Genomic DNA, 27,834 nt, shown 5'->3' on the forward strand with positions numbered 1-27,834 from the left:
CTCAGTTTGTCTATTTAATATATAAAATACGGTAAAACATACGCAAAAAGGATAAGGTTTCAAGGGACTTGGATACTTTGGTACAACAAACACTTTTTGTAAAAGCGGTATAGAATTTCAATAACATATCAGTGCATACTTTGTATATGAAAATATACACAAACTGTATATCATTCTCAAAAAACGACAAAAAGAAGTATTTTTTCTTTACAACAAAAACCCAAAGCAGACTAGCTCAACACAATATATTAGCTATAAATTTCATCTTTAGTATTTCATATGCTACATTATTCTGAGTCGTTTCAGAACTCATTTGTGATGCATGTCCTTGTATCATTACTGTACGTAACACGACGTCTGTTACCGATAATCCCATGCATTTACATTTTTCAAATTTCATGATTTACTAAATTTCCGTTGTTTCCTGTTTTTTTTTGTTTTTTTCTTATAAATATATTCTATATCTTAATTAAAATTGCAGCATTTAACTGGTATTTCCTTCCTTCATTGCATTTGCTAATACCACAAGAACTCATCGTGCAACTGTCAGCAAGTTGTTTGGAGAAAAGGAAACCAGTACTAATATGTTTATGATAAAGGTGAAGTCATAGAGAGGAAACAAAAACAGTTGGCTATCCTACACAAAATAGCAATAAAATAAAAAAAAAGCTCCATAATAATATCATTATAATAATTAGACAATGGAACTGTCACCAGCACAAATTAATTCAAAAATAGTGAGATTCTAAAAAACATTGTACACGACAAGTAACAGGGTCCAGGTTTTCTTTACTCATATAGATTGTCTCGTGACTACAGATTGGACAGAGAACCGTACGTCGTATTCTACATTAACGCGCCTGCGTCGTCGCGCAAGGATGCCACAGCCAATCAGTGTGGAGTCCACGGTCGACGCCCACAAACACCGAGCATTTCACACGCTAATTCACTTCTGTTGTGTAAATAAGGAAATTACTGAGATCATCATCTGTCAAAGGGAGCGGTGCCGCTCATCCGTTCAGTATTTAAAGGAGCCGTTTGACACGTCTTTATTAAATGTGGCGCTCTGAGAGTTAGATGAGAAGATTGTGACTGTCCTAAATACTGAGTGCTCACCAAGGTTATAATAGTTTTGGATTTTTCATTACTTTTAGTTTTCCCATGCTCTAAAACTCATGGAGAAAGTGCAATGAAAATTGGATGTGGGAGGGGCCAATAAGTGCTGTCCAAATTCACCTCAAACAGCACAATTATCGTACATCGCACGAAAATTAGTGTAAAAGCTCAGGATGAAGAAATGACATTAGGACCGTGATCAAAACCCAACAGGAAGTCCGCCATCTTGGATTGAACGTTCACTTTTTTCACCAATGGTATTTGAACGATCTTATTTTAAAATGAGTCCAATTTAATTCGTTTTTAGAGTGGGTTTGCTTGTTTTTATTTTTTCTAAATGCTTAGTTTTAATTTTTTGTATTATGGAGTATTAGCTATGAAATTCATTTACAAAGATGAAGACTAAGCACATTTTCACTACAATTTTAGTTAGTTTTTATAAACGCACAATTCAGTTTGAGTTAGTTAATCAGGCTTTTTTTTTGTAAGTTTTAAAGAGTTTTAATTTTTTAAACGAAAAATGTTTTATCAATTTTAGTTTTCGTTAACTATAATAACCTTGGTGCTCACACATTATTATAAGATCAGAAAAACCACTGCCATCGTTGTGTGGTGAACTTCCAGTGATCGTAATCTTACTGCTTTGCAGATGAAAGATATAATCCCTGTGAATTCATTATTATTTAGAGATTTACTGCTCACTTTTAAAGTGGCATCTAAAAGAATTGTTACAAAGTGCCTTGTAAACAGAGTATTCATAAATCATGACAAACACGAAGCATGTGATGATTAAAACAAAAACACCACAACTGCTTCTGTATATTTATATCAAACTTTACAATTATTATGAAGAATCCATTGAAGATTTCACCAGAATTGCTGCTGCGCTTGACACAGTAATGGATGTGGATAAATGTATAAATGCTCCTATTTTCTTCTTTTTAATTACATTTGTGGTCAAAGTTTGACCGTTCAGTCTAAGCGCTGCATTAGAGAGGATTCTGCTCTATGTGGACGCAAACACGCTTTTAACCAAATTGAATGCACACAAATGACCGACATGAATCTTCTCATCAAACTTTCCAAAATGATTCCTTTGATGATTCAAGAGGAAAACATTCTCCAACATATTTTTCATTAATGTTGTTGTTGTGGTGGTGAAATTGTTTCCGGTGCTGATTTTATTTAAAGAAAACACAAACGACCTGAAATTAGCCGAGTAAAACACCCGCACGCCACGCGGCCGAGCAATGGACGGAGAAAAACAAGCTGATCGCGGGGAAAGAGCAAAACCTCTGCTAATAGATGTGGATTCGTCTACGTGAAACGGTCGCACAGCACGGTGATTTCTCTTCTTCTTTTTTTTGTAGGCAGTCGAACACAAACACCCACAGCCTCTGTGTCAAACACTGGTTTCACACTCGGCGCTGTGAGCTGAGAGTTCTTGCACCATACAGCAGCATTTAATAAAGCTGCCGTCTCACCCACACAGACCCAAGTGTAGCATTGCTTTAAGTAGATTATCAACAGTCAACAAACATCAGCTGGTTCACACCAGAGTGTCAGCTCATCAGGGGGAAAAAAGAGGCTTTCTGCTTCTATGCATAAACAACCTGTGTACACACACACACACACACACACACACACACACACACACACACACACGCTCATACACAAACCTGAAATGGTGCAGACAATAGAAAATATACAATGTAACCACAAACACAGCACTTGTAGAAAGTGAAAAAAGGCATAAACTGTGTTTTCTTAACGTGGAAAATATTGAAGATGATTCTGTCAATTAGAATGCGTGTATTATCTAAGTACTCTACGTAAGTGAATGGCAGTGTCGTAATGATAAGTTTTACTTTGATGGTGTTTGTTGTTTTTTTTGCGTGTTTTTTTTTTTGTTTAAAAAGGTGTGGTGGGAGAATATGATGACACCACAACTGAGCAGGCTTCTGTGAGTGAGAGACAAAAGTGCACACACCATCAACACTAGCATTAAATAGTTTTACCAAAACAAGTCTGATCCACCAGCACTATCTCGTGTGGCGTAAACCCCTGCACTGTAGCTCGAAACATTATCATAGTCACACTCGTATATGCAAACAGATCCACTGAGAATCAACACATTGCTTGTTTTTAGGGATACCTAGCAAAGTCTATGCAAATATATTTATATGTACATACACGTTGTTGAAGCTGAAAAGCTATTGTACTTTGTCGCCAACTGAAGCGGTAGAAATATAGAAAATGTCTTTTTCCTTTCACTTTTTGAAACACGGCAAAGAGCTAAGGAGAGCAAGAGAGAGCTAAAGAGGACATCAAAGCTTTTTGTATAAGGAGTGATTTTTATACAAAGTCAGAATTCCTACTTCTGGACGACTAACAGACCTTCAAAACAGATTTTTAAAATACCAACAGATAAAGAACACTTGGACTGAAAGAACCAAATACTTCTCTACCTCAAAAAAAGCCACTGCAGGCTCAAAAAACACACTATGCTTTTAACTGGATGGCATCTACTCCTGGTAATAAAGTCAAGTGAACGGTGGGATTTCTGGTGCGATGAGTCCCACCTGAGTTCCAGAGGAGATGAGGTGAGCGGACGGGAGGAGTCACGACATATTCATAGCCTGAAAAGCAGAGACGGTTTCTGGTTCTCACCATTTTTCATGAGCGATCGGTCGTCAGTGTCCCTGCACCATGTGCAAAAGGCATTTGGCTTCTTTTTTTTTTTCCTAAAGAGAGGTTGATATTGGCACTCTGGCAAAGTGCTCGTCTCCACAGCCACAGAATGCCACAAGAGGGCTCGTGCCCGTCTGGGTGAGTTAGAAACCCTAAACATTAAGACCCTGTTAGAGTCTGTTTAGTGTCTGAAAGATGCTCAGTCCTCAAATATGTCCAGATTAAGTTTTTTTTTTTTTTTTTTTCCAATAGTGCAGTTTGGTGGAAGAATGGACAGCACACACACGATCCACATGGACTTAAAGAGCAGGAAGTGGCGAGTCTTACAGCAGAAGTCCCATAATACAGAAACGCCACCACTCTCAATATGAATGACGCAGCAGATCTAGATGTGAATACATGAAGATTATGCAGAAACCATGTGAAAGAGGAATATTTCATGGTTTTGTCAGATTGAAAGGCTGAACACCTTGTTTTCTACAAAAAGAAATGACTACACGGGCGTCCACTCAAGCAACAAGGCTTTAAAATCTACTGTCCCTCGACTGAAGGAGCCTAAATATCCGGCTGAGCACTAAACCGTTCTCCCCTCACTCAGAGCGCCACCCCAAAGAATTTTCATTATTTTTTTTTACTTTTTCATAAGTCTGAGTGACGCAGCTGAGTGGTACAGTTTCAGAAAGAGGCAGATGTATGATGATAGTGTCACGTGGCAGTGCGGGTTGGGGCAGTGGGGGTTCTAGGATGAGTGGGTGTGTGTGTGTGTGTATGTGTGTGTTGTGGGTGTTTAAGTGTCACCATAACTTCACGTGGGGGCTGCAGCAGCGAGGCGGTGCTGGCGCTTCTATGTGACCCAGGCGTCCAATCTCATGCGCTTAATGTTTCCTCCCTCTTGCTCCGATTCGTTTGACACCCTGAGGAGCTCGGCCGACGGGCTGAAGTCAGGCGGCACAGAGCGGTTTGCGGGTCCTGTAGTTCCGGCCGCGCTGCTGCTGCCTCCACCTGCACCGCCTCCACCAGCTGTGCCGGCATCGTCTCGATCACTGCCCTCAAAGGAACTGGCGTTGCTGCTGACGCTGTCTGCGGGTGAGCGGCCGGTCGGAGGCTCCAGGCACAGCAGGGAGCTGGGGTACTGTGGCGGAGCGGTCAAAATGGCTCCTCCTGAAGTTGAGGACGGAGTGGCGGAGGGAGGAGGACAAGGGGTGCTGCGATCCCGGCCAGGCGAGACAGGTTCTGACTTGATGCTCACGCCGGAGTGTGTGTTGACAGTCAGCATGGCACCTTGAGGTAATTGTGTCAGCGGCCTGGGAACAAAGATCACATAGGACAGAGAGGGGGAGAAAATGGAGGATAAGGGACAGAACATAGAGGAAAAGTGAGGACAAAAACAAAAACGATTAGCCATTGACAAGTGTGTAATAGAAGCTGGAGGGCCAAGACAAAAACCCACATTACAAGGCACAGAACCAACAGGGAAAAGCCACACTCAATTATTCAACAGTCCAATCAGGTCTGAGTCTTTTCAAAGCAGAAGTAACGCCCCCCCCTCCCTTCCTGTTCCCAAAAGATCAACAGAACAGCCCAGGAAGCGTGAAATGATTTGTGTGACAAGGTGATTCGCAGTGAGTCAGCCATGATGTGAGGAAACTACCAGTGATAAACAGAAAATAATGACGGGTTAGATAAAATGGTGGAAACCGGAACTTGGTCTCTTTCCTGTTTGAGTGCAGACAGCACCACACATGCTCAGAGGCAGCCAGCCAAAAGCACACAGACACACAGGAAAAGGAAGTGTGATACAGTACCGGCCCAACCACTCATCTCTACCCAAGAGCAGGTTGGATGGAGAACCAACACTGTGGGGAGAAAGAAATGTTGGAGCCCAAATCAAAAGAGCAGAGGTGGATTAGAAGGCATGGGTGGAGAAAAGTGTGAAACATTATTGCGAGCAATGTCTCTTTCAAAACAGCAATAATGTTAATGATTAAATCAGACTGAAACACAGAAGCTAAGGTTTGGCTCCACTTTAGTATAAGATCCAGAGAGGAAAACCTTTTCAGGGTGTGAGGTATTTAGATGTTCAGTGTCCTACAGCGACAGGCTGGGGTATCTTTCTAAGCACACTGGGTGTATGGTGGCCCATAAGGAAAAAATGCACAGAAAATAAATATTATCTAAACTGGCATTGGATTGTATTATTCTTTGAATTTAACTGGTTTGCCTTTTTCTCTTGAATGTGCCACCGTATTTACACACGTCACAGAGCTGCAAAGTAATAAAGGGGGATGACAAAGGAAAATGTGTTTTTAACTTTAAAACATGAATTCAATTCATGCGATTACACATAGATTAAAAACGGCATTATTCTTAAAACGCCACATTTACACCAACATTTTTACATGAGTGTCAAAATAATGCACTAATGGACTGGATATATGTGTATATATGTGTATATATGTGTGTATATATATATATATATATATATATATATATATATATATACACATATATATATATATACATACGATCTACTATAAGCTAAGAGCTTTAATCTAAATGTAAACATCCAACAATAAAACAGTCTTTGTAGTAAAAGTAACTTAAAAACATATAGTATACATCAAAATAACATGACTATAATAAGTGAATAAAAGCATTTAAGTAGATTAAAGTTCTTTAAACTCCTTTAAGTTGAATAAACAACAGTAAAATAAAATAAATTCCAAGCGGTCATTGCTTCATTTATAAAGATGGAGAAGTGCTTTCTTCTTACCCAAATATGTTATACACATGCAGCAGAGTTTAAAATGATAAGATCTAAATTATGTAAATCAGCAATGTATAATTTTACTGAGCTCCAGAAGAACATTTCTTGAGAATGTTTATTCTCAAGGCCTTAACACATTAAATGTGCAGTATGACAATATGTAGTGAATGCAGTTTGGGTTTATACAGATGCCTTCACAAAACAGCACACAAACCCCCCCTACAGACAAGGTCATGACATTTCACAGACGAACACACTAGTAGTGGCTGTTCACCTCAGATTGGCAGCCAGACTGGACACCTGGCTAGACAGCTCGCTGCTCTGTTTGTCCACTCCCCACATGCTGTGGACGAGAGGAGAGAACACACTTCAAGGATCTGGTGGTGGCGTGCAGGCCACCAAAGCCCACATGGAAACCAGCAGCTCTTCTCATTAGGCACGCAAGTCTTTAACATATCTGCCTGAACATGTCAAACAGAGTTTTGTCCCCTTCTAAACCTTGTAACAATCCTTCAAATACCAATATCAACTCTATATCAAGCTTGTTTAATCAATACCCAGCCCTACCAATATGTGGTTTGTGACAATATTCTCCCCAAACTTCTCCAAACTGTATTTTCTTGCTTTGTCCTTTGTCCTGCAGTTATTTATTCAGCCCTTGCTGTGAAAAAATAAGACTGAAAAACCAGTGCAGCTCTTTAAAATGACAGTATTTCTTGTTTAAATCCCTTCATGTCAAGCTGCTTAGCATGTTTGCTTATCATCTTACGAAGAGCATGGAAATAAACCTTAATGAAGTTCACATAATCCACTTAAACACATGCACGAGGAAGGTTATGACTAGTTTACACAGCTTGCGCTTTCGTTTGTTTTGTCACTTCCTACCCTGCATCCTACTGAATTCAGCTCCAGAAAAACCAAACCATGTTCAGATCGATGTTATGAAGACGCTGAGATGGTGAGATGCTGGTGAAAGACCGAGTCACTAAAAGAGGAATGTGAATTGCTTGCATGGTATGGTTATCATGCAAGCTGCCTGGGGGTGTCAGAAGTATTTCAGCAGAAAGAAGAAGACAGAGATTCGATCACACCAGAGAAACCTCCATCCTCTCTCAGCACTGATGGCAAAATAGCTGGAAACCAGGTGTCGAGGAAAGACTTGAGGCGAGATAAAATAAAGAAAATTTAAAAAATAAAGGACTTACACCAAGTTGCTGAGTGATGCAAGACAAAGTTGCTGCTGCTGCTGTGTTTGCTGCTGCTGCTGCTGTTGCTGCTGCGATTGCTGGGAAAGAACCTGCTGCTGTTGCCACGTGGACACACTCGTTGGCAACAAGGCAGCAGGTGATGCCAGGGCATGTAGAGCGGTGATGTCAGCACTGGTCAGCTGGTACTCTGAGAGAAGATGAAGAAAAGAAGAGTTACAAAAGGAAATATCCCCATCATTTTCTATCTTGACAGAACAAGAAACATATTTTTAACAGTCTGAAATCATGCGGTGTGTGTTCGGGGACCTGTGTTGTATGCTGTGGGCATGGCAGAGAAGGGCAGCCCCTGCGCCAGGAGACTCGGCGTGGCTACAGAAACCACTGGCGTGGTGAGAGTTTGTGCCACCTGGGCTCCAGCTGCCAGCCGTTGTGCGTTCTGCCAGAGAGGACGATGACATGTTACTCCCAAAAACAAAGGACAAAAACAACTTACACACGTGACCATGAGCTAAAAGTTAAGGCTTATTTCCATAATGTCAATTCCAACATGCTGAAAAAAAATGACAAGGTGGCTGGATTCATTATGACCTACAGAGTCAAGTAAATCTCAGAGCTGAATGGATTTACTTTCAGGAGGGTCCTGGCGACATGCATCAAAAACTGCTTCTATGGTTTGTGTGAACCATAAATGTCATAGATGTATTACATTAAAGGCAAATCACTTCTGTATTAGAGGAGGGTTTTTTTGTTTAAGGATCAGTTATAATAAAGTGAAATTATTTTTAATTGACAGAAACTGAAGACAAAATAATCATATTTAATTTTGTGTAAACTCACCTGATTGTATGAATTGTTGTTTTTCATTACACCAGAATGAGCCTTTTATATGTATATTAAACGTTATATTACTCTTTTCAGTGAATAATAGAGTCATTTTCTATTGACTGACTAATCATCTAATCGGTTGTAACACTAGCATTTGCGTTATCTGAGATTTCAGAATCCACATGGATCATTTCACTGAGGTAAACTTCATCTGTCCAGTAGTTAGTGCAGCTGTTTTTCCTTTTGCTAGCAACTGCCGTGTTGTGTCCTCAATCATGTGAATATGAATATGCAGCGAATCACATGTTTCTCCAGTGGATGTCACTAAAGGCTTTAGAGTATGCTGCTGTCAGTGGACATGTTTATGATTCAATCTTTGACTATAAGAGAAGGATAATGGGGTCAAACCTGCCACCTGCTCAGTGTTTGTGCATTACGGCGGACATTTAAATGACAAAATATTGCGTATTTCTCAGACGCAGCTGCAGCAGACATGCTGATCGACCTGTGCAAATGTTTTCCTAAGGTTTTATGATGATGTAGCTGTGCTGAAAGACACAAATCTCTGAAGAAGCACACTACACCAGAGCCTGGTTGGGCTGACTTATATCGCAGATAAAAGCAGGTTTGCGGTTCTTTGTCAGAGCAGGGAAAACAATAGGTCTGCATATAAAAGGCCAAAAATGCAATAATTCTGGAATGGAATTACTCATATATATTGTAAGAGTGATCATCAAGAGAGGAAACATTCAGCCAGAGTTATGAGTATTACGCTACAGAAGGAGAGGGAGGGGAGTTAGACTGAGGAGAAGGACCAGATTCAATTAACTGCCTTTGTGAAGAAGTGAAGAAGGGCGGTTGGGTGAGAGAGATGAAAATAAATCACTATCCTGTGGAAAATGAGATTCTTGCTTGACAACTTGCAATGATAATCAACACCAGCAGCAGCAGCAGAGAGGAGCAACCACCATCCCCTCTCTATGACATATTTAATCAGGCTTACTAGTGCTCTCACACAGTAAGTTGTTTTAGTTTATTCTATTATACCTTGATTAGTTTTGGTGAAAATAATGATATTTCCTGAGATATGAATGCTTATACAACATTTTTAGGACTGCAACTTAAAATGATGTGCATTAGGATAATAAATATTGCCAGCATTTTTTTGAGTTAAAATATCAATAATATCCTTTTAAAGATAGATTCTCAAGATATTTTGTGGGCTTTTTTTTGTTTTGTTTACCTTTATTAGGTCAAAAAGCGTGAAGGGGAGGCACCAGCTCTACCAACTGAGCTATCCAGCATCCATAATATACATTTTTACTATTTTATGTATATACTATAATTAAAATGCAGAGATTAAATGCCTTTAATGTAATTCCAGTTCGTTTTTTTTTTATAAATAATTATTATAAATACTTGATATTTTATGTGGAAGTTGGGAATGAGAGTGGGCGTGAGTGTCAGTGAACAGGGAACATGCTCTGTGGCACTTTGCACCACAATGCTAAGTGAAAAGACACGCATGCTTTAAGTGATGTCATAAGATGAAGTCGATGGTTCCTTGTTGAAAAGTGATGATCCGATCACTCAAGGACAATTCTGCTGATCGCTGTGAATGTTTACGTCACACAAACTTCGAGTACATTTTAAATTGCGAAGGATCGCGATCTTAAAACCATAAAAATGCTCAAACAAAAAACGACCATGAGCCCTGAACCACATGCAGTCAGGTAAGAACCACAAACTGACGACTATATACTGGAGAAATGTCAGTGGAGCAAGACCAAAAAACAATGACAAACTCTTGTAAAGTATCATAACCATGCTAATAATGTGTGGACAGTCAATAATCATCGACTCATGCGAGCGACTGACGTGGAGGAAAATCACCTCGTTTACCAACTCCAGCTCATCCTCTGTCTGCAAAGGGTGGTAACAGAGAGGGTTACAACTCTGACTCAGCTTTGTAACCAACAGTGAGTAGAGTCATTACAAAGTAATGGAAACAGTAAAAAAAAACGATTTACTGCTGTTTGACAGACTAATTAATTGATGTTAGTTGGCTTGTTTAGCAGTTTCACAATAAGAGAAATCTGTGAAGGATGTTAAATGTGTGAGACTCAATGTTAGAGGAGATTTAGTGGCATCACTATGTCTGTTGACAGTCAACATGGATCAAAACATAATTAATAGTCGTCAGAATCTTGGTAGCTGTTCTGGAGCTTTTGATCATAGACAACATCTTCCCACGTAGCTTTCAACTGTTTCAAAGATCAAAAGGGAACTTTAAGTCCTTATTCTTAAGAAATATCTCACTCTGTAGATTCTAAATAATCATTTCCTGTGGTACCCTCCCGGAGAGCAACACCTTTCACATTTTTACAGTCATTTGTTACATTTTAAGAATAACATATGATTAAATAAGTGCAAAGAATTTACACTTTATTCTGCAGCATGAAAAACTCTGGGAACACAGATTTTCTTTCTTTCTTTCTGCTTCTACACTTTATCAAACAGCGGCTATGCGTGGAAATGAGTGCGTCCTTAGTTCAAAGGACTTCTGCAAGATTTCTGTTCCCGTTACGAGAAATCTCCTCAGCATGTCAGAGGCTGATTCATCCAAGACTTTGCCAAAATAAATATTAAGACGTCAAATCTCAAGGGTTTACCAAAAATGTCTGTCTGTTTACGTTTTCGCTAACAAAACAAAGCCAATTCTTGGATTTCATTTGATTCATCAATATACATTTTCCAGTATTTGGCATAATTTCACTGATTCACTGGTGTAGCCGTGTTTCTCTGAGACTATTTTATCTCCTCATGTCCTTGGTGTTGTTTTGCTATGTACTTACTCAGGAACCCCTATAGCTTTTTATTAGAGGTGAGAGTCTCATTAAAGGACCAAATGTTATCGGACATCACTAGTTCAGTTTGGTTAAGCTCACCATCTGCATGAGGCTCTTTCCACCCTGTGAGGTGATGACTCGGAGGTCTGGCTTGCGGCTGTTGACCATCTGGGGGCTGGGAGGTGGGGGTGGAGACTTGGCTGGAACTACTTTCCCCAGACTGTTGCCGTTGGAAACGGTGAGGAGGCCTGGGGAGGCCCTGGCACTGGTGTATCCATTAGCTGCGGGAAACAGAGGTGTGAATGGACAGAAATCATTAGGAAAATCAAACAGGTGAATGCAGCAGCCAGTGGGGGTGCAGAGGCTGTGTGCAATCAAAGGTGAGTTAAAACAACCTTTTTCTGTTCTGAGTCTCTGAAGTGAAATGTATGTCAGTGTTAATGGAAACAAAGAAGCTCAGAAGCCAATATCATGGCATGCAAATTGAAAAATTCTTATTCTTATTCTAATGAGACCTTAGTCGATGATATTCAAACCTTTTTGTGTTACTGGCCCTAGATTCACATGAATCCTTCAAGTATAGAAAAATATTTTCCAATGAAATCATATAAGACAAATATCGAAGAAGAAGAAGAAAAGGTCTCTTGATATTAAATAATAATCTGTAGAGCCAGGAATCCCAGGCATGTCTGTCGATGTTACTGTGGCATCTCCAGATCCCTCCAAGGCACAATGTGGTTTAAAAAGGAGGAACCTTGGAAATACAAACTAGACAACAGAGGAAAACCTTGGCGATGAACAGGAGGAAACAACTAAAGGAAAAAAATCCTGTTCAGGTTGTGAAACAAACTAAATAAGACTCACGGACTGGACTTGGGCATCCTCCATTTGAATTATTCAGGTCACCTCCAAGAAGAGCACCTATTGAATGAAGAGGATTGCTGAAAACTATTGCAATCAGTACCAGGATATTTTACAAAAAAAGGAGCAACCATTGTTATAAGAATTCTACAGACACATAACCCACATGTAGTTCTGAAAAAACACAATCACTGCACATAACGTTCAAATATGAATCTTGAATCATAATAAAAAAAGGTAATTCCTCATTAACTACAATTGTTTCATGCTTGATGCCTTTTTGATACAGCTACAAACCAAATAAACAATATAAATAAATATTTTTATTACATTTTTGAGAGGCAAATGTCAAATAAGCAAAGGAATGTGCACTTGTCCCTGAGGAATAAAGCAGCTCATTACATGGATAAGGAGCTCAGTATCTACTGTAGCTGTGCAGTGATCTAACAACAGTGTATAAATACAAGAAACATTGGTTGCAGTCATTATTATTCTTGAGGAAGCAAACATTAAGAGATGTTTTAAGGAAGTGCAGACAACAGTGTTAAATTAGAAAAAGGTCATTCATTTTGTTTTGTACATTTACCTAAAACAATTTTTCATGGAACACTGCAGAATGTCACTCACCTGCGCTCGCTGGTCGCTGTGGTAACCCAGGAGACACTGTATTTCTCTGAAGAGCTGGTTGCTGTGGTGACAGGAGGTGGGTATCCGTGAGCGATGATGATGTTACATAGGAGGTAGTTACCAGTGCGTTGCCAGGGTTACTGAATTGCAGTGTGCTTTGACTGGACGCCTGGACGGTGACTGGCATGGAGAACGTCTGGGGCGGAGCTGTGGACTGCTACAAAATGGAAATGGGACATTTTACTTCTCCGCTTAAATGTTTTGTTCTTTCTACATCACATTTTTAATCCTTAATCCTACAGTAACTGAATGTTTCAGCCACTTGATGGAAATGAAAATAAGTCGTGAAGGCAGCCTTGACATTTGTTGATATGGTGACTGGGTTAGCAAACAATAGCTACACATCTAGGAGTTACTCAGCAACATTGTCATTTGTTTGGAGTCGTGTTTCTGGCCACCTCTGTAGAGTTCTCTTCACCACCTCCTGCGGGAAATATAAGGCTGTTAGAAGTTAAACGCGCCACTGTTCACCAGCTCATCTTAAAGAGTCTCTGCTGGAGCCGACTAGTGCTACTGTGGCTGAAAACCAAGCAGCAGTGAGACGGAACAAGAAATTATATTTAATGACTGAACAGTTAAACTAAGAGCTGAAATGTCATGTTCCCTTTATATTATTATTTTTTTTATTATTATTTTTTTTTTATCTACAAGCGTCATAGTGCACATTTTGTGTGATGTCTTGTGTGAAGTTTTTTTTAAGGGCAATATATTTCTTTATTTTCTCCATCTGGTAAAAAAAATGTTTTATGATAATTAACAAACCAGTAACTAGTTATTGAACATCACTAATGTTCTGTCTCTCCAATCTACATTTTATATATGATATTTTAAGTATAAACTAATTATTAAATACATGAAAAATGTCGGCAAAAAACCTACAAAAAAAACTATTAGATTAAAAAATGTAGTTTCTGCCAACAAAAATGTGTTTTAATGATTGGACATTTCATGAATAATAATCGGCCATGCTAATTTTTTAAATGTAATCAGTTGATTACATGATTAATTGGTCTAACCCTCCACTTAATATACACATTTGAGTTTCACTGGTATACTGACTAAACTAAAACATGTTTTCAAAGCAGTTTGATATGGTTTTTCAGTCAACAACTACACACACATAGGTAGTACTTGTACTGCGCTAAAACCATCTTAAAAAGATGACATTATCCAAACAAAAAAATGCTTAGTAGTTCAGTAAAAGGTAAAATTTCGTCATAAACTCCCTCTTATCTCCACTTTGTCTGCATTTAATTGGAGAAAGTTTCTTGACATTTGAACCGCAGCAACTATTTAATTCTACTGGGCCAATTTGATTTAATTGGAGGATACAGGGGAACACAGTCTTCACAAGTAATAAAAGCAAAGCCAGAGTAAGAGCAGTTGTGAAAACAAAACAAAAAACAGAAGCTGTGCCCTTACAGTCAAGACGAGAAAGAATTAAATGAGTTATCTCCTATGATGTGTTGACCTTCTGCAAAAGAACTCAAAAATATGTGAAGAAACAGAGGAACTTCACATCAGTAGCTGTTTCCTGCAGCCAAACACAGACCAATTACTGACAACTGTCTGAGTGAGAAGTCTACCATGGAGAAAAGCAGAACAAGTAGTCGACTCAAGGTTTGTTGCAACATTTGCTGTTAACACTGTTCACAACTTTTAAGCATCAAGTCAACTTTTTTCAAATCAGTGGTTGTGCCCATGTTCAAATGAACTTGGTGTGAACATATTTGATTATGATTATGAACAAAAACAATATGATCAGTACAGCAGCAGAACAGGACAATGAGGGGAGTTGTCTGACACCATCAATGCAAAATAAGTGAGGCACCGCAATTTTAACCCTTCTGTTACTATCCTGTTGTTCGCCGTCAGGATTTGGCATGTGCACTTCTCAATACTGCAACTCCTAGACCGTTTGGGATATCTGTAAAATTCAAAAACTATGGACTGGCCAGGGTGTGACACCACCTTTTGCCCCGCGACCCTCATGTAGAGGATAAAGCGGTGGAAGATGGATGATGAATACTGGAAAGCAGAGAAATAGAGCTAGTCCTCAGGACTTCCATGGAACGGCCGTCCATTCACAGACAAGATTCACCAGCAAATGAAAATTAATCCAGACGGCCTGATTATCATGATGGTCAGAAGAGGGTTAACCTATACGTCAACCAGCGAACTTTGTCTGATCAAGGTTCAGCATCTGGAGCAAGCATTTATAGACACACACACCTTTAAATGCACCACAAGAGTGAGGCTGACCTCAGTGAAATAGACCTTTAAAAATCAATGCAGGTGCAATGAGACACACTGGTGTTGTGACCCGTTTGGGAAACTTCCACACCGTGTCACTCCTATTACTCCATATAAAAGGTGAGAACATTAATGGTCAAGTGCAGGTTAGATGACTCACTCCGTAGCGTTTGAAGAGAACATCCAGGTCCTCTGTGGTCTTACGGTATTTGTCATCGTTAAGAGGACTTTGGTCAATGGAGTCTTCACCATCAGGCTCTGGACTGTCACAACCGTTGAAGCCTTTCTTTCTCAAAGTCTAGGAACATAAAGAAAGAAAGGGAAATTCAAGATGCTATACAATAGACACAATATTAATTTGTGTGGACACATAGGCTTTGTAAAAAAATTGACATATTCTTCTGGTTTGAAAAGTGAAACCTAGGAAATTAAACTGAAATAGCAGTAACCAGGGGGCAACTCCAGTGACTACTAAGAACTACTACACCTAATTCTCGCTTTATTTATAATGTATAATGATTTATAATGTCACTTTGGTCAGGTACATTCTTGTCATAATTAAACCATTAGTTGCAACATGTGAAAATCCAGTTAGACTGTTGGTGTTGATGAGTTTGCTCTTTAGATTCCTCCTAAGTGAAAATAAAGTTTATATGATTTACAGAAAGTGTGCAATAATTTTTTAAACGAAATTAGGCATGTGTATAAATTAAGGCACCCCCCCCCCCAAAAAAAAAATTAACTCAATATTTTGTGCAGCCCGATTTAAATCGTACCACAAATTTTCAATAATATTCAGGTCTGGGGACTGAGATGGCCATCCCAGAACGTTGTATTTGTTCTTCTGCATGAATGCCTTAGTAGATTTTGAGCAGTGTTAAGGGTCGTAGTCTTGATAAAGCCCCGGCACAACTTCAGCTTTGTCACTGATTCCTGGACATTGTTCTCCAGAATCTGCTGATATTGAGTGGAAGATTCCCAGTCCCTGCACTGGCCACACAGCCCCACAGCATGATGGAACCACCACCAAATTTTACTGTAGGTAGCAATAACTAAATTTTAGTTTCATCCGTCCACAGCACCTTATTCCAAAATGAAGCTGGCTTGTCCAAATGTGCTTTAGCATACTTCAAGTGACTCTGTTTGTGGCGGGTGCAGAGAAAAGGCTTTTTCTGCATTACTCTTCCATACAGCATCTCCTTGTGTAAAGTGCGCTGAATAGTTGAAAGGTGCACAGTGATACCATCTCCAGAAAGATGATGTTGCAGGTCTTTGGAGCTGGTCTGTGGGTTGACTGTGACTGTTCTCTCCATCCTTCACCTCTGTTTATCTGAGATTTTTCTTGATCTGCCACTTCAGGCCTTAACTAGAACTGTGCCTGTGGTCTTCCAATTCCTCACAATGTTCCTTACAGTTGAAACTGAGAGCTTAAATCTCAGAGATAGCTTTCGGTATCCTTCCCCTAAACCATGATGTTGAACAATCATTGTCAGATAATTTGAGAGTTGTTTTGAGGCTCCCATGTTGCCACTCTTCAGAGAAGATGCAAAGAGGAGAAACACTTACAATTGGCCTCCTTAAATACCCTTTCTCATGATTGGATTCACCTATGTATGGAAGTCAAGAGTCATTGAGGTTACCAAACCAATTTCGAGTTCCAATAATTAGTGCTAAAGGTAGACCACAGGCACGGTTCAATCAATAAAATGACAAGGGTGCCTAAACTTATGCACATGCCTAATTTTGTTTAAATAATTCTTGCACACTTTCTGTAAATCATATAAACTTTATTTCACTTCTCAAATAGCACTGTGTTTGTCTCCTATATGATATATTTAACTGAAATTTCGTATACAAACAACAAATGATTTATAAAGGAAAATCATGAACATTTACAGGGGTGCCCAAACTATTGAATATTACATATGTCATCCAATGAATGCAAGTGTTTCAGTGTGAAATCCCATTTTACAAAAACTGGCATGACGTCTGTCATATTGTGAATCTCAGTGCTTAGCGTCAGAAGTTAATTTTGCGACTGGAAGACTATGTCCCATTTGAGTTTGTTTTATCCTTCAGATGTCCTAAGAACTACAGGAGTGATGGATTTACCTCAATGATATCGGCATTGGTCCGACTCTCGTGAGGCTCGTTGTACTCTGTGTACTTGAGCAGGACCTTGTCCATGTCGGTGCTGGCGTACTGGAACAGCTTGTTTGCATGGTTGAAGATGATCAGGGCAATCTCGCAGTCACACAGCACACTCAGCTCGTAGGCTTTCTTCATCAAGCCAAACTTTCGCTTTGTGAATGTCACCTGAAGGAAAACGGCAGAGAAAGAATACAAATAATGTTGGTTAAGAGGACTTTGTGTGTTGTGCTATACTAACACACCCTTTTTCTTTTTTTTTTCTATTTTCTAGACAACAAGGTCAGAAAATAAGGTGCAGAGCTTTCACTGGTCATGTTTGTTTTAGTCTCTGACATTTCTTTTTCAGACGACAGCAGACGATCATAGTGATTTTTTTTTTGTTTATCTTTGCATTACTTTACTGTTATCCACACACAAAGCAGTGTTAGGGTTAAAAATCAAAATGAAATTAAAAATGAAGGAGACGAAAGAGCTGATGACAGTGTGAGTAATCTTTCTGCAGCTGAGTAATTAATAAAATATGGTGCTGTCAGAACAATCACTGAAACACACTGGAGTCCATTTTCAGCATCAATAATGAAGCATTCATATTTCCGCAGAACTATAGTGACATAATATCCATCAAACTGAGACTCTGGCTTTTAATCAATGAGCAGGTCACTGATCCTTTTCCATGAATTTAATTCAATAGTTTTTTTCTACTTGTAAAGTCGTTTATTATTCATGAATTCAAATGAGCTGCTTTGAACTTTGCAATTCATGGGGTTTACCTTTGATTCTCTAATATTTGGCTTTTTTGGTGCTTGTAGCTGAAATACTTAGAAGAAAACAACAGTAACAATGACTGACTTCTCTGTGTCCAGTTATTCTTGGTGTGATGATTTCTGCCATCACTAGATATGATCCATACACAGTACACATATACAGGAGAGGTACACATTCACTGTGACACAGTGCAAGACAAACTTGATGAATATAAAAAGGTTTATATTGAGTGCTAAAGCTACAGGTCATAGTTCTTTCACTGGTTTCCATTAATCAACCCGTCAGTGAAAAGGTTCTAATCTGATTCCAAAGTTAAATGTAAGTTATTAGTCATCATTATGTTCACTCAGATTACACATGTGACGGCTCTGGACCAAATTCTTGAGAAATAAATAAATAAATATATTCTGTATATATTGTGAGCTCTAGCTCACAGTCACAAGAGACCAAATACATTCAAGTTTGACTGGAATTAAAATATGTCTTGATGGCTTAGAAAAACAATACTACCAGGGAAAAAAATAAGTAAAAATACCAAATTAACATTTTTGTAGGACTACTCATCAGACTGTAGTGAGGAAACAAAAGAGAATCTTGGTTTGGGGGAGGAAAGAGCGAAGGACCTACACAGCTCACAGCTGTGATTGTGAATCTTGGCAAAAGAAAAAAAACATAATCACAGCTTTTACAAATCTGGTTTGTATGATAGGTGGGTTGAAAAAAAAAGCCACTTATAACAATTTGGAACAACATGACTATGTGTTTGGATTACAAAGACGAAGAAGAAAAACATAGAGGACTCAGAATGTGAGGCAAATGTGATGAAACTGAGTTTTTGAGGGGAAAAAAAGTGACACTTTCTGTCGACATCCTCCCTGCTGTGAAGTTTAGATAGAAGACTGGTGATGATCAGAAAGGAAACAACAAAACAGAACTGAAAAAGGCAAATTCTCGAGGACGGCATGCGCTACAGTAGTTGAAAATATGGATATTTGAATGACACAGGCATAAATCAACGTTTGAGCAACTTCAGCATTATTAATGTGCAAGAACAGACCAGAACTGCATGATCTTACTCCAGCAGACAGAGGTGATCTCTATGACATTGTTTAATGCAGTCTTGTATAAAGTACCAGAAAATGACTTTGGTAGAAGTTGAAGTCACTTTTAATAATATTACTTCAGTAAAACTCTTGTGACATTTACTGTACTTATCAAAAGTAATTTTCTGATATAAAATGTACTTAAGTTTTAGAAGTAAAAGTATTAAAACAGTGAGAGGTAGGGATTGAGTCATGAGGTAGAGTGAGTTGTCTTTCAACTGGAAGGTTGTGGGTTCAATTCTTGGCTCTGCTAGTCTATATGTGTCCTTGACACTTAACCCATGTTGCAGCATGTGAATGGTTGTGAAAGATTACAACCTCATCAAGACTAGAAAATGCACTTTATAAATACAGACCATAACCAATTAGGTAGTAACGAGTAACAAAGATAGTAGTAGTAGCAGTAGAAGTAGTGGAGTAAAAGTACACAATTTATTTAGGAAATGGAGTGGAGTAAAAGTAAAAGTTGCTAGAAATATAAAGTAAAGTACAGGTATGTGAATTTTGTACTTAACTACAGTTACTAAGTATTTGTAATTTGTTATATTACAACACTGGTTAAATGTTGATTCTTAGTTTCTTTGATTATTATATTGAACCTTGTCATGACTGTACGAATATGTTTTTTCAATATTTTCTACACTATTAAATCACTGCTTAAAACAAAAAGGATCAATAAATGCACATGTAGTAATGAAACATAATTTAAGGAATAGTTTCACTGGACATGCTACAGTTGGTCAATCAATTAACGTGTTAATTTTTTGTAGTAAAAAGAACATATTTAGTATGCCTTTGCAAAAAAACCTGTATTTTTAGACATATAATTATTTGAATTGAACAAAAACTCAAAATGTTGTCTTGAGAAAAGCAGTCTTGCAAAATATTTCCACTATAAAGCTTTCCAGGATTTAGTTTTTGCATATTTTCAGGAACTTCATGACAAAAAAACCAACGTGATTTGATGTCATTATTGGTCATTATACTGTGTTATATATATATATATATATATATATATATAACAAAGAGACAATTCAGTGAAAGATAATATAAGACTCACCTGCTTGTTCCTTTCGTCAGTGATCCGTTGGATCTGAATCTTTTTCCTACCCATGATGCTTTGCAGTTGTGGACACAAATGTTGGAGTCAGTCAAGCAGCGAGGTGCCTCGGGGAGAGACGAAGAACAGACCTCTACCTCTTACTTCAGCCCAAAAACACTCACACTGTCATTTATGAGAGGAAGCGCACACACGTGCATTTCTCTGCCCAGGTGTGGCGAGGCAACGTGGTCGACTCCTTTTCACGACGAGCAGCCAGTGAAGAGCGGGAACTGCAGAAAAAGGTGAGAGGTCGATGAGGTCCTCAGTTCATCCGTTCAGTTGAGCAGGAACAACGTTTCTCTCCTGCAAAAAAAGAGGGGGACATGTTCATTGAAAAACATCAGTATCAGGGCTGTACAAACAATGAAAGAATCACAGGTCAGATTTACTGTCTTCTGGTATCGTGATAACTTTGTTCAGTTGCCACCATGAACCACAGATTTGGTTCATTCCGACACTGACTTGTCGACAAAGGTCTGAGTAATGAAATGATGCAACATATTTGTGGATGCATGTGTGTGCCGTCTTTTTTGATTTGAATTGTGACACCGCGGACAAACACCAGTCTCTGAGAAGTATTATTCTAAGCCTCACCATCAACAAACAGCAAACAAGTGTCAAGCAGAAGGCAGTAAACTAAGTCAACTATTCACCTGAGGACTGAGGGTTGATTTCATCTTATTTCACATCTTTAACTACTCTCACAAAGGTAACTGCTACCTCCAGCCTATTTTTTAAGTCAATGTTTATATACAGTCTAAGTCAGGGTTTTTTTTTCTAAGAGCTACTTAGAAATGGCTGAGAGCTACTCATGTTTTTTTTTTTTTTACATTTATTCTCATCTTGATTTGCCTGGACATTTACAAAATTATAGTGTCCACAATAAACATAACAAAAATAGTATTGTATTCACCTCCATGTGCATTTTGTTTTCTGTAATACAGTGTATGGATTTCTTTCTAGTATATCTCACACACTTTAAAACAATGCATTTACAAATACACCAATATTGTCACTGTATCACGTCACAAGAGTATTCACATGTACAGTATCGTATGTTTTTGGCCTCTTACTGAATGAGCAGTTGTCACAGTCATTATTGGTGCCTGTCACTCGCTCATCAAGATGACAGCAGTGCAAGTGTTTGATTGACAACCAATTGGCAAATAATCATTTAGTGTTAGAAGGGGGCAGGACCCCTATGAGGTTGATGGTTTATGTTCAATTATTGAAACCTTTGGCAAGATACTGGTAGCTTTGATAAACTTTGGTCAAAAATGTGTCACCTAAAATGTTATACTTTTGCAGGCCTACATTAAAATAAAACTTTTAAACTGAGTCATCACAAAATGTGAACAAGACAACGGTCAGCATGTTCTCCCCCCTCATAAATGTGATGCTTCAGTCCCTTTAGGGCCATTCAACAGCATCTCTGAAATAATCAATGTCTTTCTTTGGAGCAATATTATGTGAGACAAGCTTTCCTGGGAACAGAACTCAGTATGGCAGCTGAATCTATTTAAGAAGAAATTATAATGAATGGCAAGAGCACAAGTCAAGGCTGCAGCACAGTGCTCTCAAAGCTGTGTGTTGTGTGTTTGTCCTGGATTTGAATTAAACTGACTAAATAAACACGCTTGAATGAATGTCCTGACACTAAGAGCACGAGGACTCTTCCTGTAAATGAATATCAGAGGTTTTAAAAGTAATTACACGTGTAGCTGTGATCACAGATCAGGTCAATAGTTCGATTGTTTATATTCAATCATTGAAGACAGAGTTAATTGGCACGACAGGGTTTTATTAAGACTGTTGAAACTGAGGGAATGGTCACTACCTGGGCTATTGAAAAACAAAATAAATAAAAATAACATGGAAGTGACCTGATTTACTAAATAAAACAGATTATTATGTGTGGTGGCATGAGGAATTTATTATCCACCCTTTAAAATGAATTAGTTACCAAATTCTGATCAACGCAAATCTGCTGTAAGTAATGGCATACATTTGCAACTGTGACTTATAATAAGCATGTAAAGTTAATCTTCGAGAGAGACAGAGAGAGACACAGAAAGAGAAGAGAGAAAGTCAAATGGCTAAGGCCAGATGGATCAATAATTAATTGTGTTGTTATTATTAATCAACCACTGAGCATGGTAATGGTAAATTAAATATTGTTAAATTGAGTTGGAAAAAATAAAGACATAAAGAAAATGAACTGCAAAAATGCCTGGCAGATGAATTGATATGAAAATAATATTTGTTAGTTACAGGCTTAAATGTTTGCACTATAACTGGTGTGAGGCGAGCACATCTTCATGTGTGTTTAACTACATTTTCTATGACAGAAGAAGACAAGACAAACATCTTGTTGTTTGTTAAGTGGATGTTTTATGTCCCTAAACCACAGAAAGAGACATTAACTTGGTTGTAGGAGCAACATTTAATCCATTCTCACTGTCTCACTGTGTGAAACCTCTAAAAAGATAGAATAAGAATCAAAGAGAAATCTTCAACTCTCTAAATACAAACCAAACCTAAATCTATTTCACACGCTGCATTTCCTTTAAAACCCCCAATGCCACTTCCAACACCAGCTCTGTGTCAATTGTGTTGAGTTTTCCACGCTTTCCTGAGGGATTGTTGTTAGACCAGACGGAAACAATGAAAATGCCACTGGAGTGCACATGGGGCTTACACATGAAACCACATTTCAACACTTCATAGTGTGACAAGACTGTGAATTAATCAGAAGTGATAATAAAATCCAGTTTGTTAGATTAAGCTCTACAAATCGTTTGGAGCTGAGTATTATACCAACGGTGATATTCTGTAAAACTAAAAAAATTTCCCATGGATCCAACGAATGAGGTCAAGTATTAATCAGTGACTTAAATTGTTCAATTGGTTTTGTTGTTGTTGTTGTTCATCTGCTAATCTATTATCACAATCTTTCCAGGAAACTACTTTTAGCTTTGAAAGTTAAAAATAAAAATAAAAAAGCTGGCTCTTGAGAATCACTGCTTTAAACAGCTCCACATGGCCACTGGTTTGGATTTCAATAACATCATAATCATTATCTAAAAAGGTAAGCGTCACTGCTAATGTTGGCCACAGCCAGTAAAGAATCTGAGAATCTGAGCTTTATCTGCCCAGTGATAAAGAGGCAAGGTGTGTTTACGGTCATCATCAAACAGATTATAAACAGATTAACAATTACTTTGAAGGCTGCAAAACTAACACAATCCTCCATGAAGTAGTTTGTGCTATGCTAAGATGGAGCTCATTATGGATTAAAAGTGTCCTCACAGCAGTGCTGGGCCTCGCTGTGAATCACTCATTAGCTGCAACTGTTAGGAATCAACTATAAACAATTATTATAAGATGAGTATTAAGGAATTTCTGATTCCTGGGAGGGAAAATGACTTAAAACAACCTCTTCCCTTATTAGCTATACTATACTTTACTGTCACCATTAGGCTACAATATTATCTTTGATTAGGCTTGAATTGGCCAGAATGGGGTGACACCGAGCTCTCCCTGACTGCCCTCTCCATGGTTGTCCCCTTATTACTGTAATTGACACATCCATCCCTCCTCTTACCCCTCAAGGCCCTGATGGCGCAATTAGGAGCTGAACAGAGGACTGATTGGACACCAAAATAATGAGGTCACTGCTTGGCTAAAACTGAGCCCGGCATTCGGCCAAGCCGAGCTCACTCTGCGACAAACAGGTCTCAAACAGAGGAAGAAATGCCACAGGAATCAATCAGAAGAGCCATAGATGGAAGTAATAAATGCAGCACTGTGATGGCGGCAAATGAACAGCTTTTGACCTCATCACCCTGATAAAAAACCTCAATATATTTTATTTGAATCTTACAAATGATGGCTATGCAACTCAGAAAAAGGAGTGCAATCAAGCTCAGGGCAGGCATCTGTCTGTTATGGAGTAGAGTAATTAGTAGCAGTGACCTTTAGCTGATTACACACTAGCAAATGAAATGGGGCAAAGCCCTAAGATAAATAATGGTCAAAGCCTCAAACGTGACTTGCAGTGAGGTTTGCACAACCACACTGAGGTTTTAAGGCGGCGTTAATGGCTCAATCACAGCTCCTCAAAGATGGGACAGGATAGTAGTCACGCCATCTGACAACAAAATGGAACGGGAAGTGAGGAAAAATTAATGTATTTGTTGTGCTCCTAGCATTTTACAATATTGCTGTAACATTTCAAATATCATTTCGCATACTGAGCTCAATAGTATGCATATTAAACGTCAAGGAATTGTGTAAAAAGTAACTATTTCCATTGTTGTACTTCAAGTCCTTCCACGTTCCTTAGTTTTTATCTGACACAAAAGCTAAATAAATTCAGTTTATTGTCTAAACAGTGAACAAAACCCTCAAGCTAAAATCTGTTTATTTACTTACATATTTTGTCAATTAAGTAATTGTTTTAGCATTTAAACTAATCTTTTACACACTACGACCCATTACATCGACCAAAGAGGAATTTATGAACTATAGAGTCTTATCTAAAGTATAATGTAATTTTTTATGTAATCACTATTTCTTTTTTTTTAAGGTTCTTTTTACGTTTTAAGTTCAAAATACTACAAATTACTAAGAGGAGACAAATTACAAGATGTATGCTAACAAACGTAATAATCCACTCAATCAGCCACACATGTCTCGTTTAAATATTAAAGGAAATCTGTTCCAAAACTATTTTAAATAAATAAATATATATATATATATATATATATATATGTATATGTATATGTATATGTATGTATATATGTATGTATGTATATATATATATAATATATATATATATATATGTATATATAGTACATACATATTGTGTTAATATGCAATAGGATGTAATAGCTGTTTCATTCTACTCAAGGGAACTTGAAAGTGAACAAGTCCTCAGTAAATAACATACTGAATCATTCAACAGAGGTGCTCCATAAGCCATTTTGTAAACGCGTTTGGAAGAAAAATGTTTGCAATTATAACTCTCTTTCTCAAGAGGGCAGTTGAAGGTTACTCAGTTTCAAAAGAGAAAATAAATTAGGTTTCAAATGAAAACTAAAATATTATTTTCAAATCATATCCTTCCTGGTGTCTGATTGTATTCATTTTTAAGTTGAAACATATTCTTCCCCATTTCTAATGCACCATGTGGACTGATATAGTAGTAGTATAGTAAATCAACAATATTAAATCACTGTACAAATCTATGTCTGTACCTCAAGTCTTTACTTAAGGTGAACATTCTCATGTTACAAAATGCTGCTTACAAATGAAGCTTCAAATGCTGGATTTGTGGCTGTGAACTTAAACAAACCCTCAGTATAATTTTGTTCACCCTGGCAACCGCTCACTGCCTTGTCAGCTCAAAATCCTGCCCATAGGAACTGCAAGCTTTGATAACACTGTTATTTTGTGCATTTTAATAAAACAGTTTTGTTGAAGGACGGTTTGAAGCAGCTGGTTCACCGATCTGCTGTGAGGCCAGCGGTGAAACAGGATTTTCTCCATTTCAAACAATAGACTGTCAATTTAAGACTTATAGAACTTTGCTTCTAATGGAAAAGCTACAATTTTGTGCTTAATCCAACACAGATTGTGTTACAGATTATGCAAACCATGCTGATGGTAGGAACCTGCAGTGGGACTGCTGCATTACCTACAAATGCTGACATGAATCCATCTGTAACGTGTAGTGCTTAGTGGTGGATCATTCCATCTCACCGCCCTATCTCTAAACCAAACAGCTTTGGTATCTCCCATGAGATGGCACATACAAAAAACGTGGCAGCTGCATTTCCATGCACATTTCCCAAGAATATGTACAGCACAACTCAGTGTTTCACCACAACTATTGGCTGAGTCTGACAGAAACTGCTGTAGGATGTATACTTACAGTAAATACAGCAAAGCTTTTGTCTTTTAGTGTGTCTTTTGCACAAAATCTAAGCACTTCAGCACCAAAAATATCATAGTCAGCACAGACAAACACAGAGGTCTCGCTCTATAGGTGTGAGGACACTCATAGACAGAATGCATTCCCAAGAGCCTCAGTCTAACCTGGAACACCTCAACTACATTCAATTTATTAGGTACACTCGATCAACTGTTTGTTCATGCAAATATCTAACCAGCAAATTACATGGGGGGGGGGGGGATTTAATTGACTTTGTATTTGGCTTGGTTGTTGATGCCAGACAGGCTGGTCTTAATATTTTCATAAACTGCTGATCTACTGGGATTTCCACACACAACCCTCTCTTGTTGTTCTCTACAGAGAATGTTCCTATAAAAAAAGAAAGAAAATGTGCCCAGTGAGTAACAGTTTTCTGGGTGAAAATGTCTTGTTGATAACACAGGTCAGAGGAGAACGACCACACTGGTTTAAAACGATAGTCATTCAACAGAAAACCACTCTTTACAGCCCAGATCATTGCTCAAGACCACACGAGGTGCCAGTCCTGTCACTTTATTAGGTGTCCTGTGTACCTAATTAAGTGACCAGTCAGTGTAAAAACCTAATGCCAAAATTAATTCTACCCATAACTAAGATATAGCCTTTGATCCTCCAAAACAGACCTGCTGAAATGTCCTTACTTCGTCAATATGTCCTCATAATAATGGTTTTGAACCATCACAGCCTAAATACACACACATAAACTTAAACCAGAGGAGGAGAATATCGTTTTTCTTCGGGCTCCTGTTTAAGTGAGGTGAGAAAAATGCAAGTGTGTGAAGAGCTTTGAACAGCAGCTCTCTTACAAACACTGAGGTTAAAATGACATTGTTGTTCAGCTATTCCACACACTGCACATTATGACAGATGGAGTGTAGGCCCACTGACTGCAGACAGGATCCATACAGGATCTCAGTTGACCCGCTTGAAGACCATGTCTTCGTCTTAGCACAAACAAACTAGTCCTTTAAAAGCATTATAAATGAGGTCGGTGTACACAGTAGACGACGAGCTACGATACACAGGCCATTTCACAATGTTCTAGTTATGAGTCCGACGGACAGCCATTACCTTCATTACACTCTCCACATATAACTCGGCAATAAGAGCCGGAGCACGCACTGTTTTACATCGTGTTGTGGACAGTTTGCATTTTAAATGATTCGTGTCCCTCTGTGTAATGCTAATATATGCGGCGTTCCCCCCTTTTTTTTGGAAATTCAATAATTAAATAGTATAGCAAGTGGTTGTGCTCCTGTGCGAGAAAAGACGCAGGAAGGAAATGTATCACTCCACTTACCCTGAAATATTGCTGATAAAAATCGAAAATAGGTCTGCCACCACTTGCTTCAAACACGACCCGTCTTAATTACGACGCGTTAATTAATTACACTGAAGCGATGTCTCTATTTACACGAATCCTCCGTATATTTTTATTCCAATTATTCCTGAAGTAACTAT

The 27,834-nt window shown here is 38.4% G+C and overlaps 1 protein-coding gene across 3 annotated transcripts; it reads right to left on the reverse strand.

The window, feature by feature from the left end:
* Nucleotides 1-27,834, reverse strand: LOC310935849 (myocyte-specific enhancer factor 2D homolog). Of its 3 annotated transcripts, none has more exons than XM_083899821.1 (14): nucleotides 27,674-27,834; nucleotides 20,531-20,681; nucleotides 20,337-20,394; nucleotides 17,370-17,573; nucleotides 15,418-15,555; nucleotides 12,945-13,161; nucleotides 12,321-12,377; nucleotides 11,556-11,737; nucleotides 10,501-10,530; nucleotides 8,089-8,218; nucleotides 7,780-7,969; nucleotides 6,849-6,917; nucleotides 5,613-5,663; nucleotides 1-5,111 (listed from the first exon to the last, which is right to left on the reverse strand). In XM_083899821.1, exons 3-14 carry the CDS (start codon nucleotides 20,388-20,390, stop codon nucleotides 4,652-4,654), a joined length of 1,782 nt encoding a protein of 593 aa, XP_083755947.1. In that variant the 5' UTR covers nucleotides 20,391-20,394; nucleotides 20,531-20,681; nucleotides 27,674-27,834; the 3' UTR covers nucleotides 1-4,651. The 3 variants fall into 3 exon arrangements, with proteins under 3 accessions (XP_083755947.1, XP_083755949.1, XP_083755948.1); XM_083899823.1 differs by having other exon boundaries at nucleotides 1-4,623; nucleotides 4,810-5,111; nucleotides 20,337-20,681; XM_083899822.1 differs by lacking the exon at nucleotides 10,501-10,530 and having other exon boundaries at nucleotides 20,337-20,681.

The sequence above is a fragment of the Microchirus variegatus genome (assembly GCF_963457635.1).
Source record: "Microchirus variegatus genome assembly, chromosome: 13".
NCBI classification, from domain to species: domain Eukaryota; kingdom Metazoa; phylum Chordata; class Actinopteri; order Pleuronectiformes; family Soleidae; genus Microchirus; species Microchirus variegatus.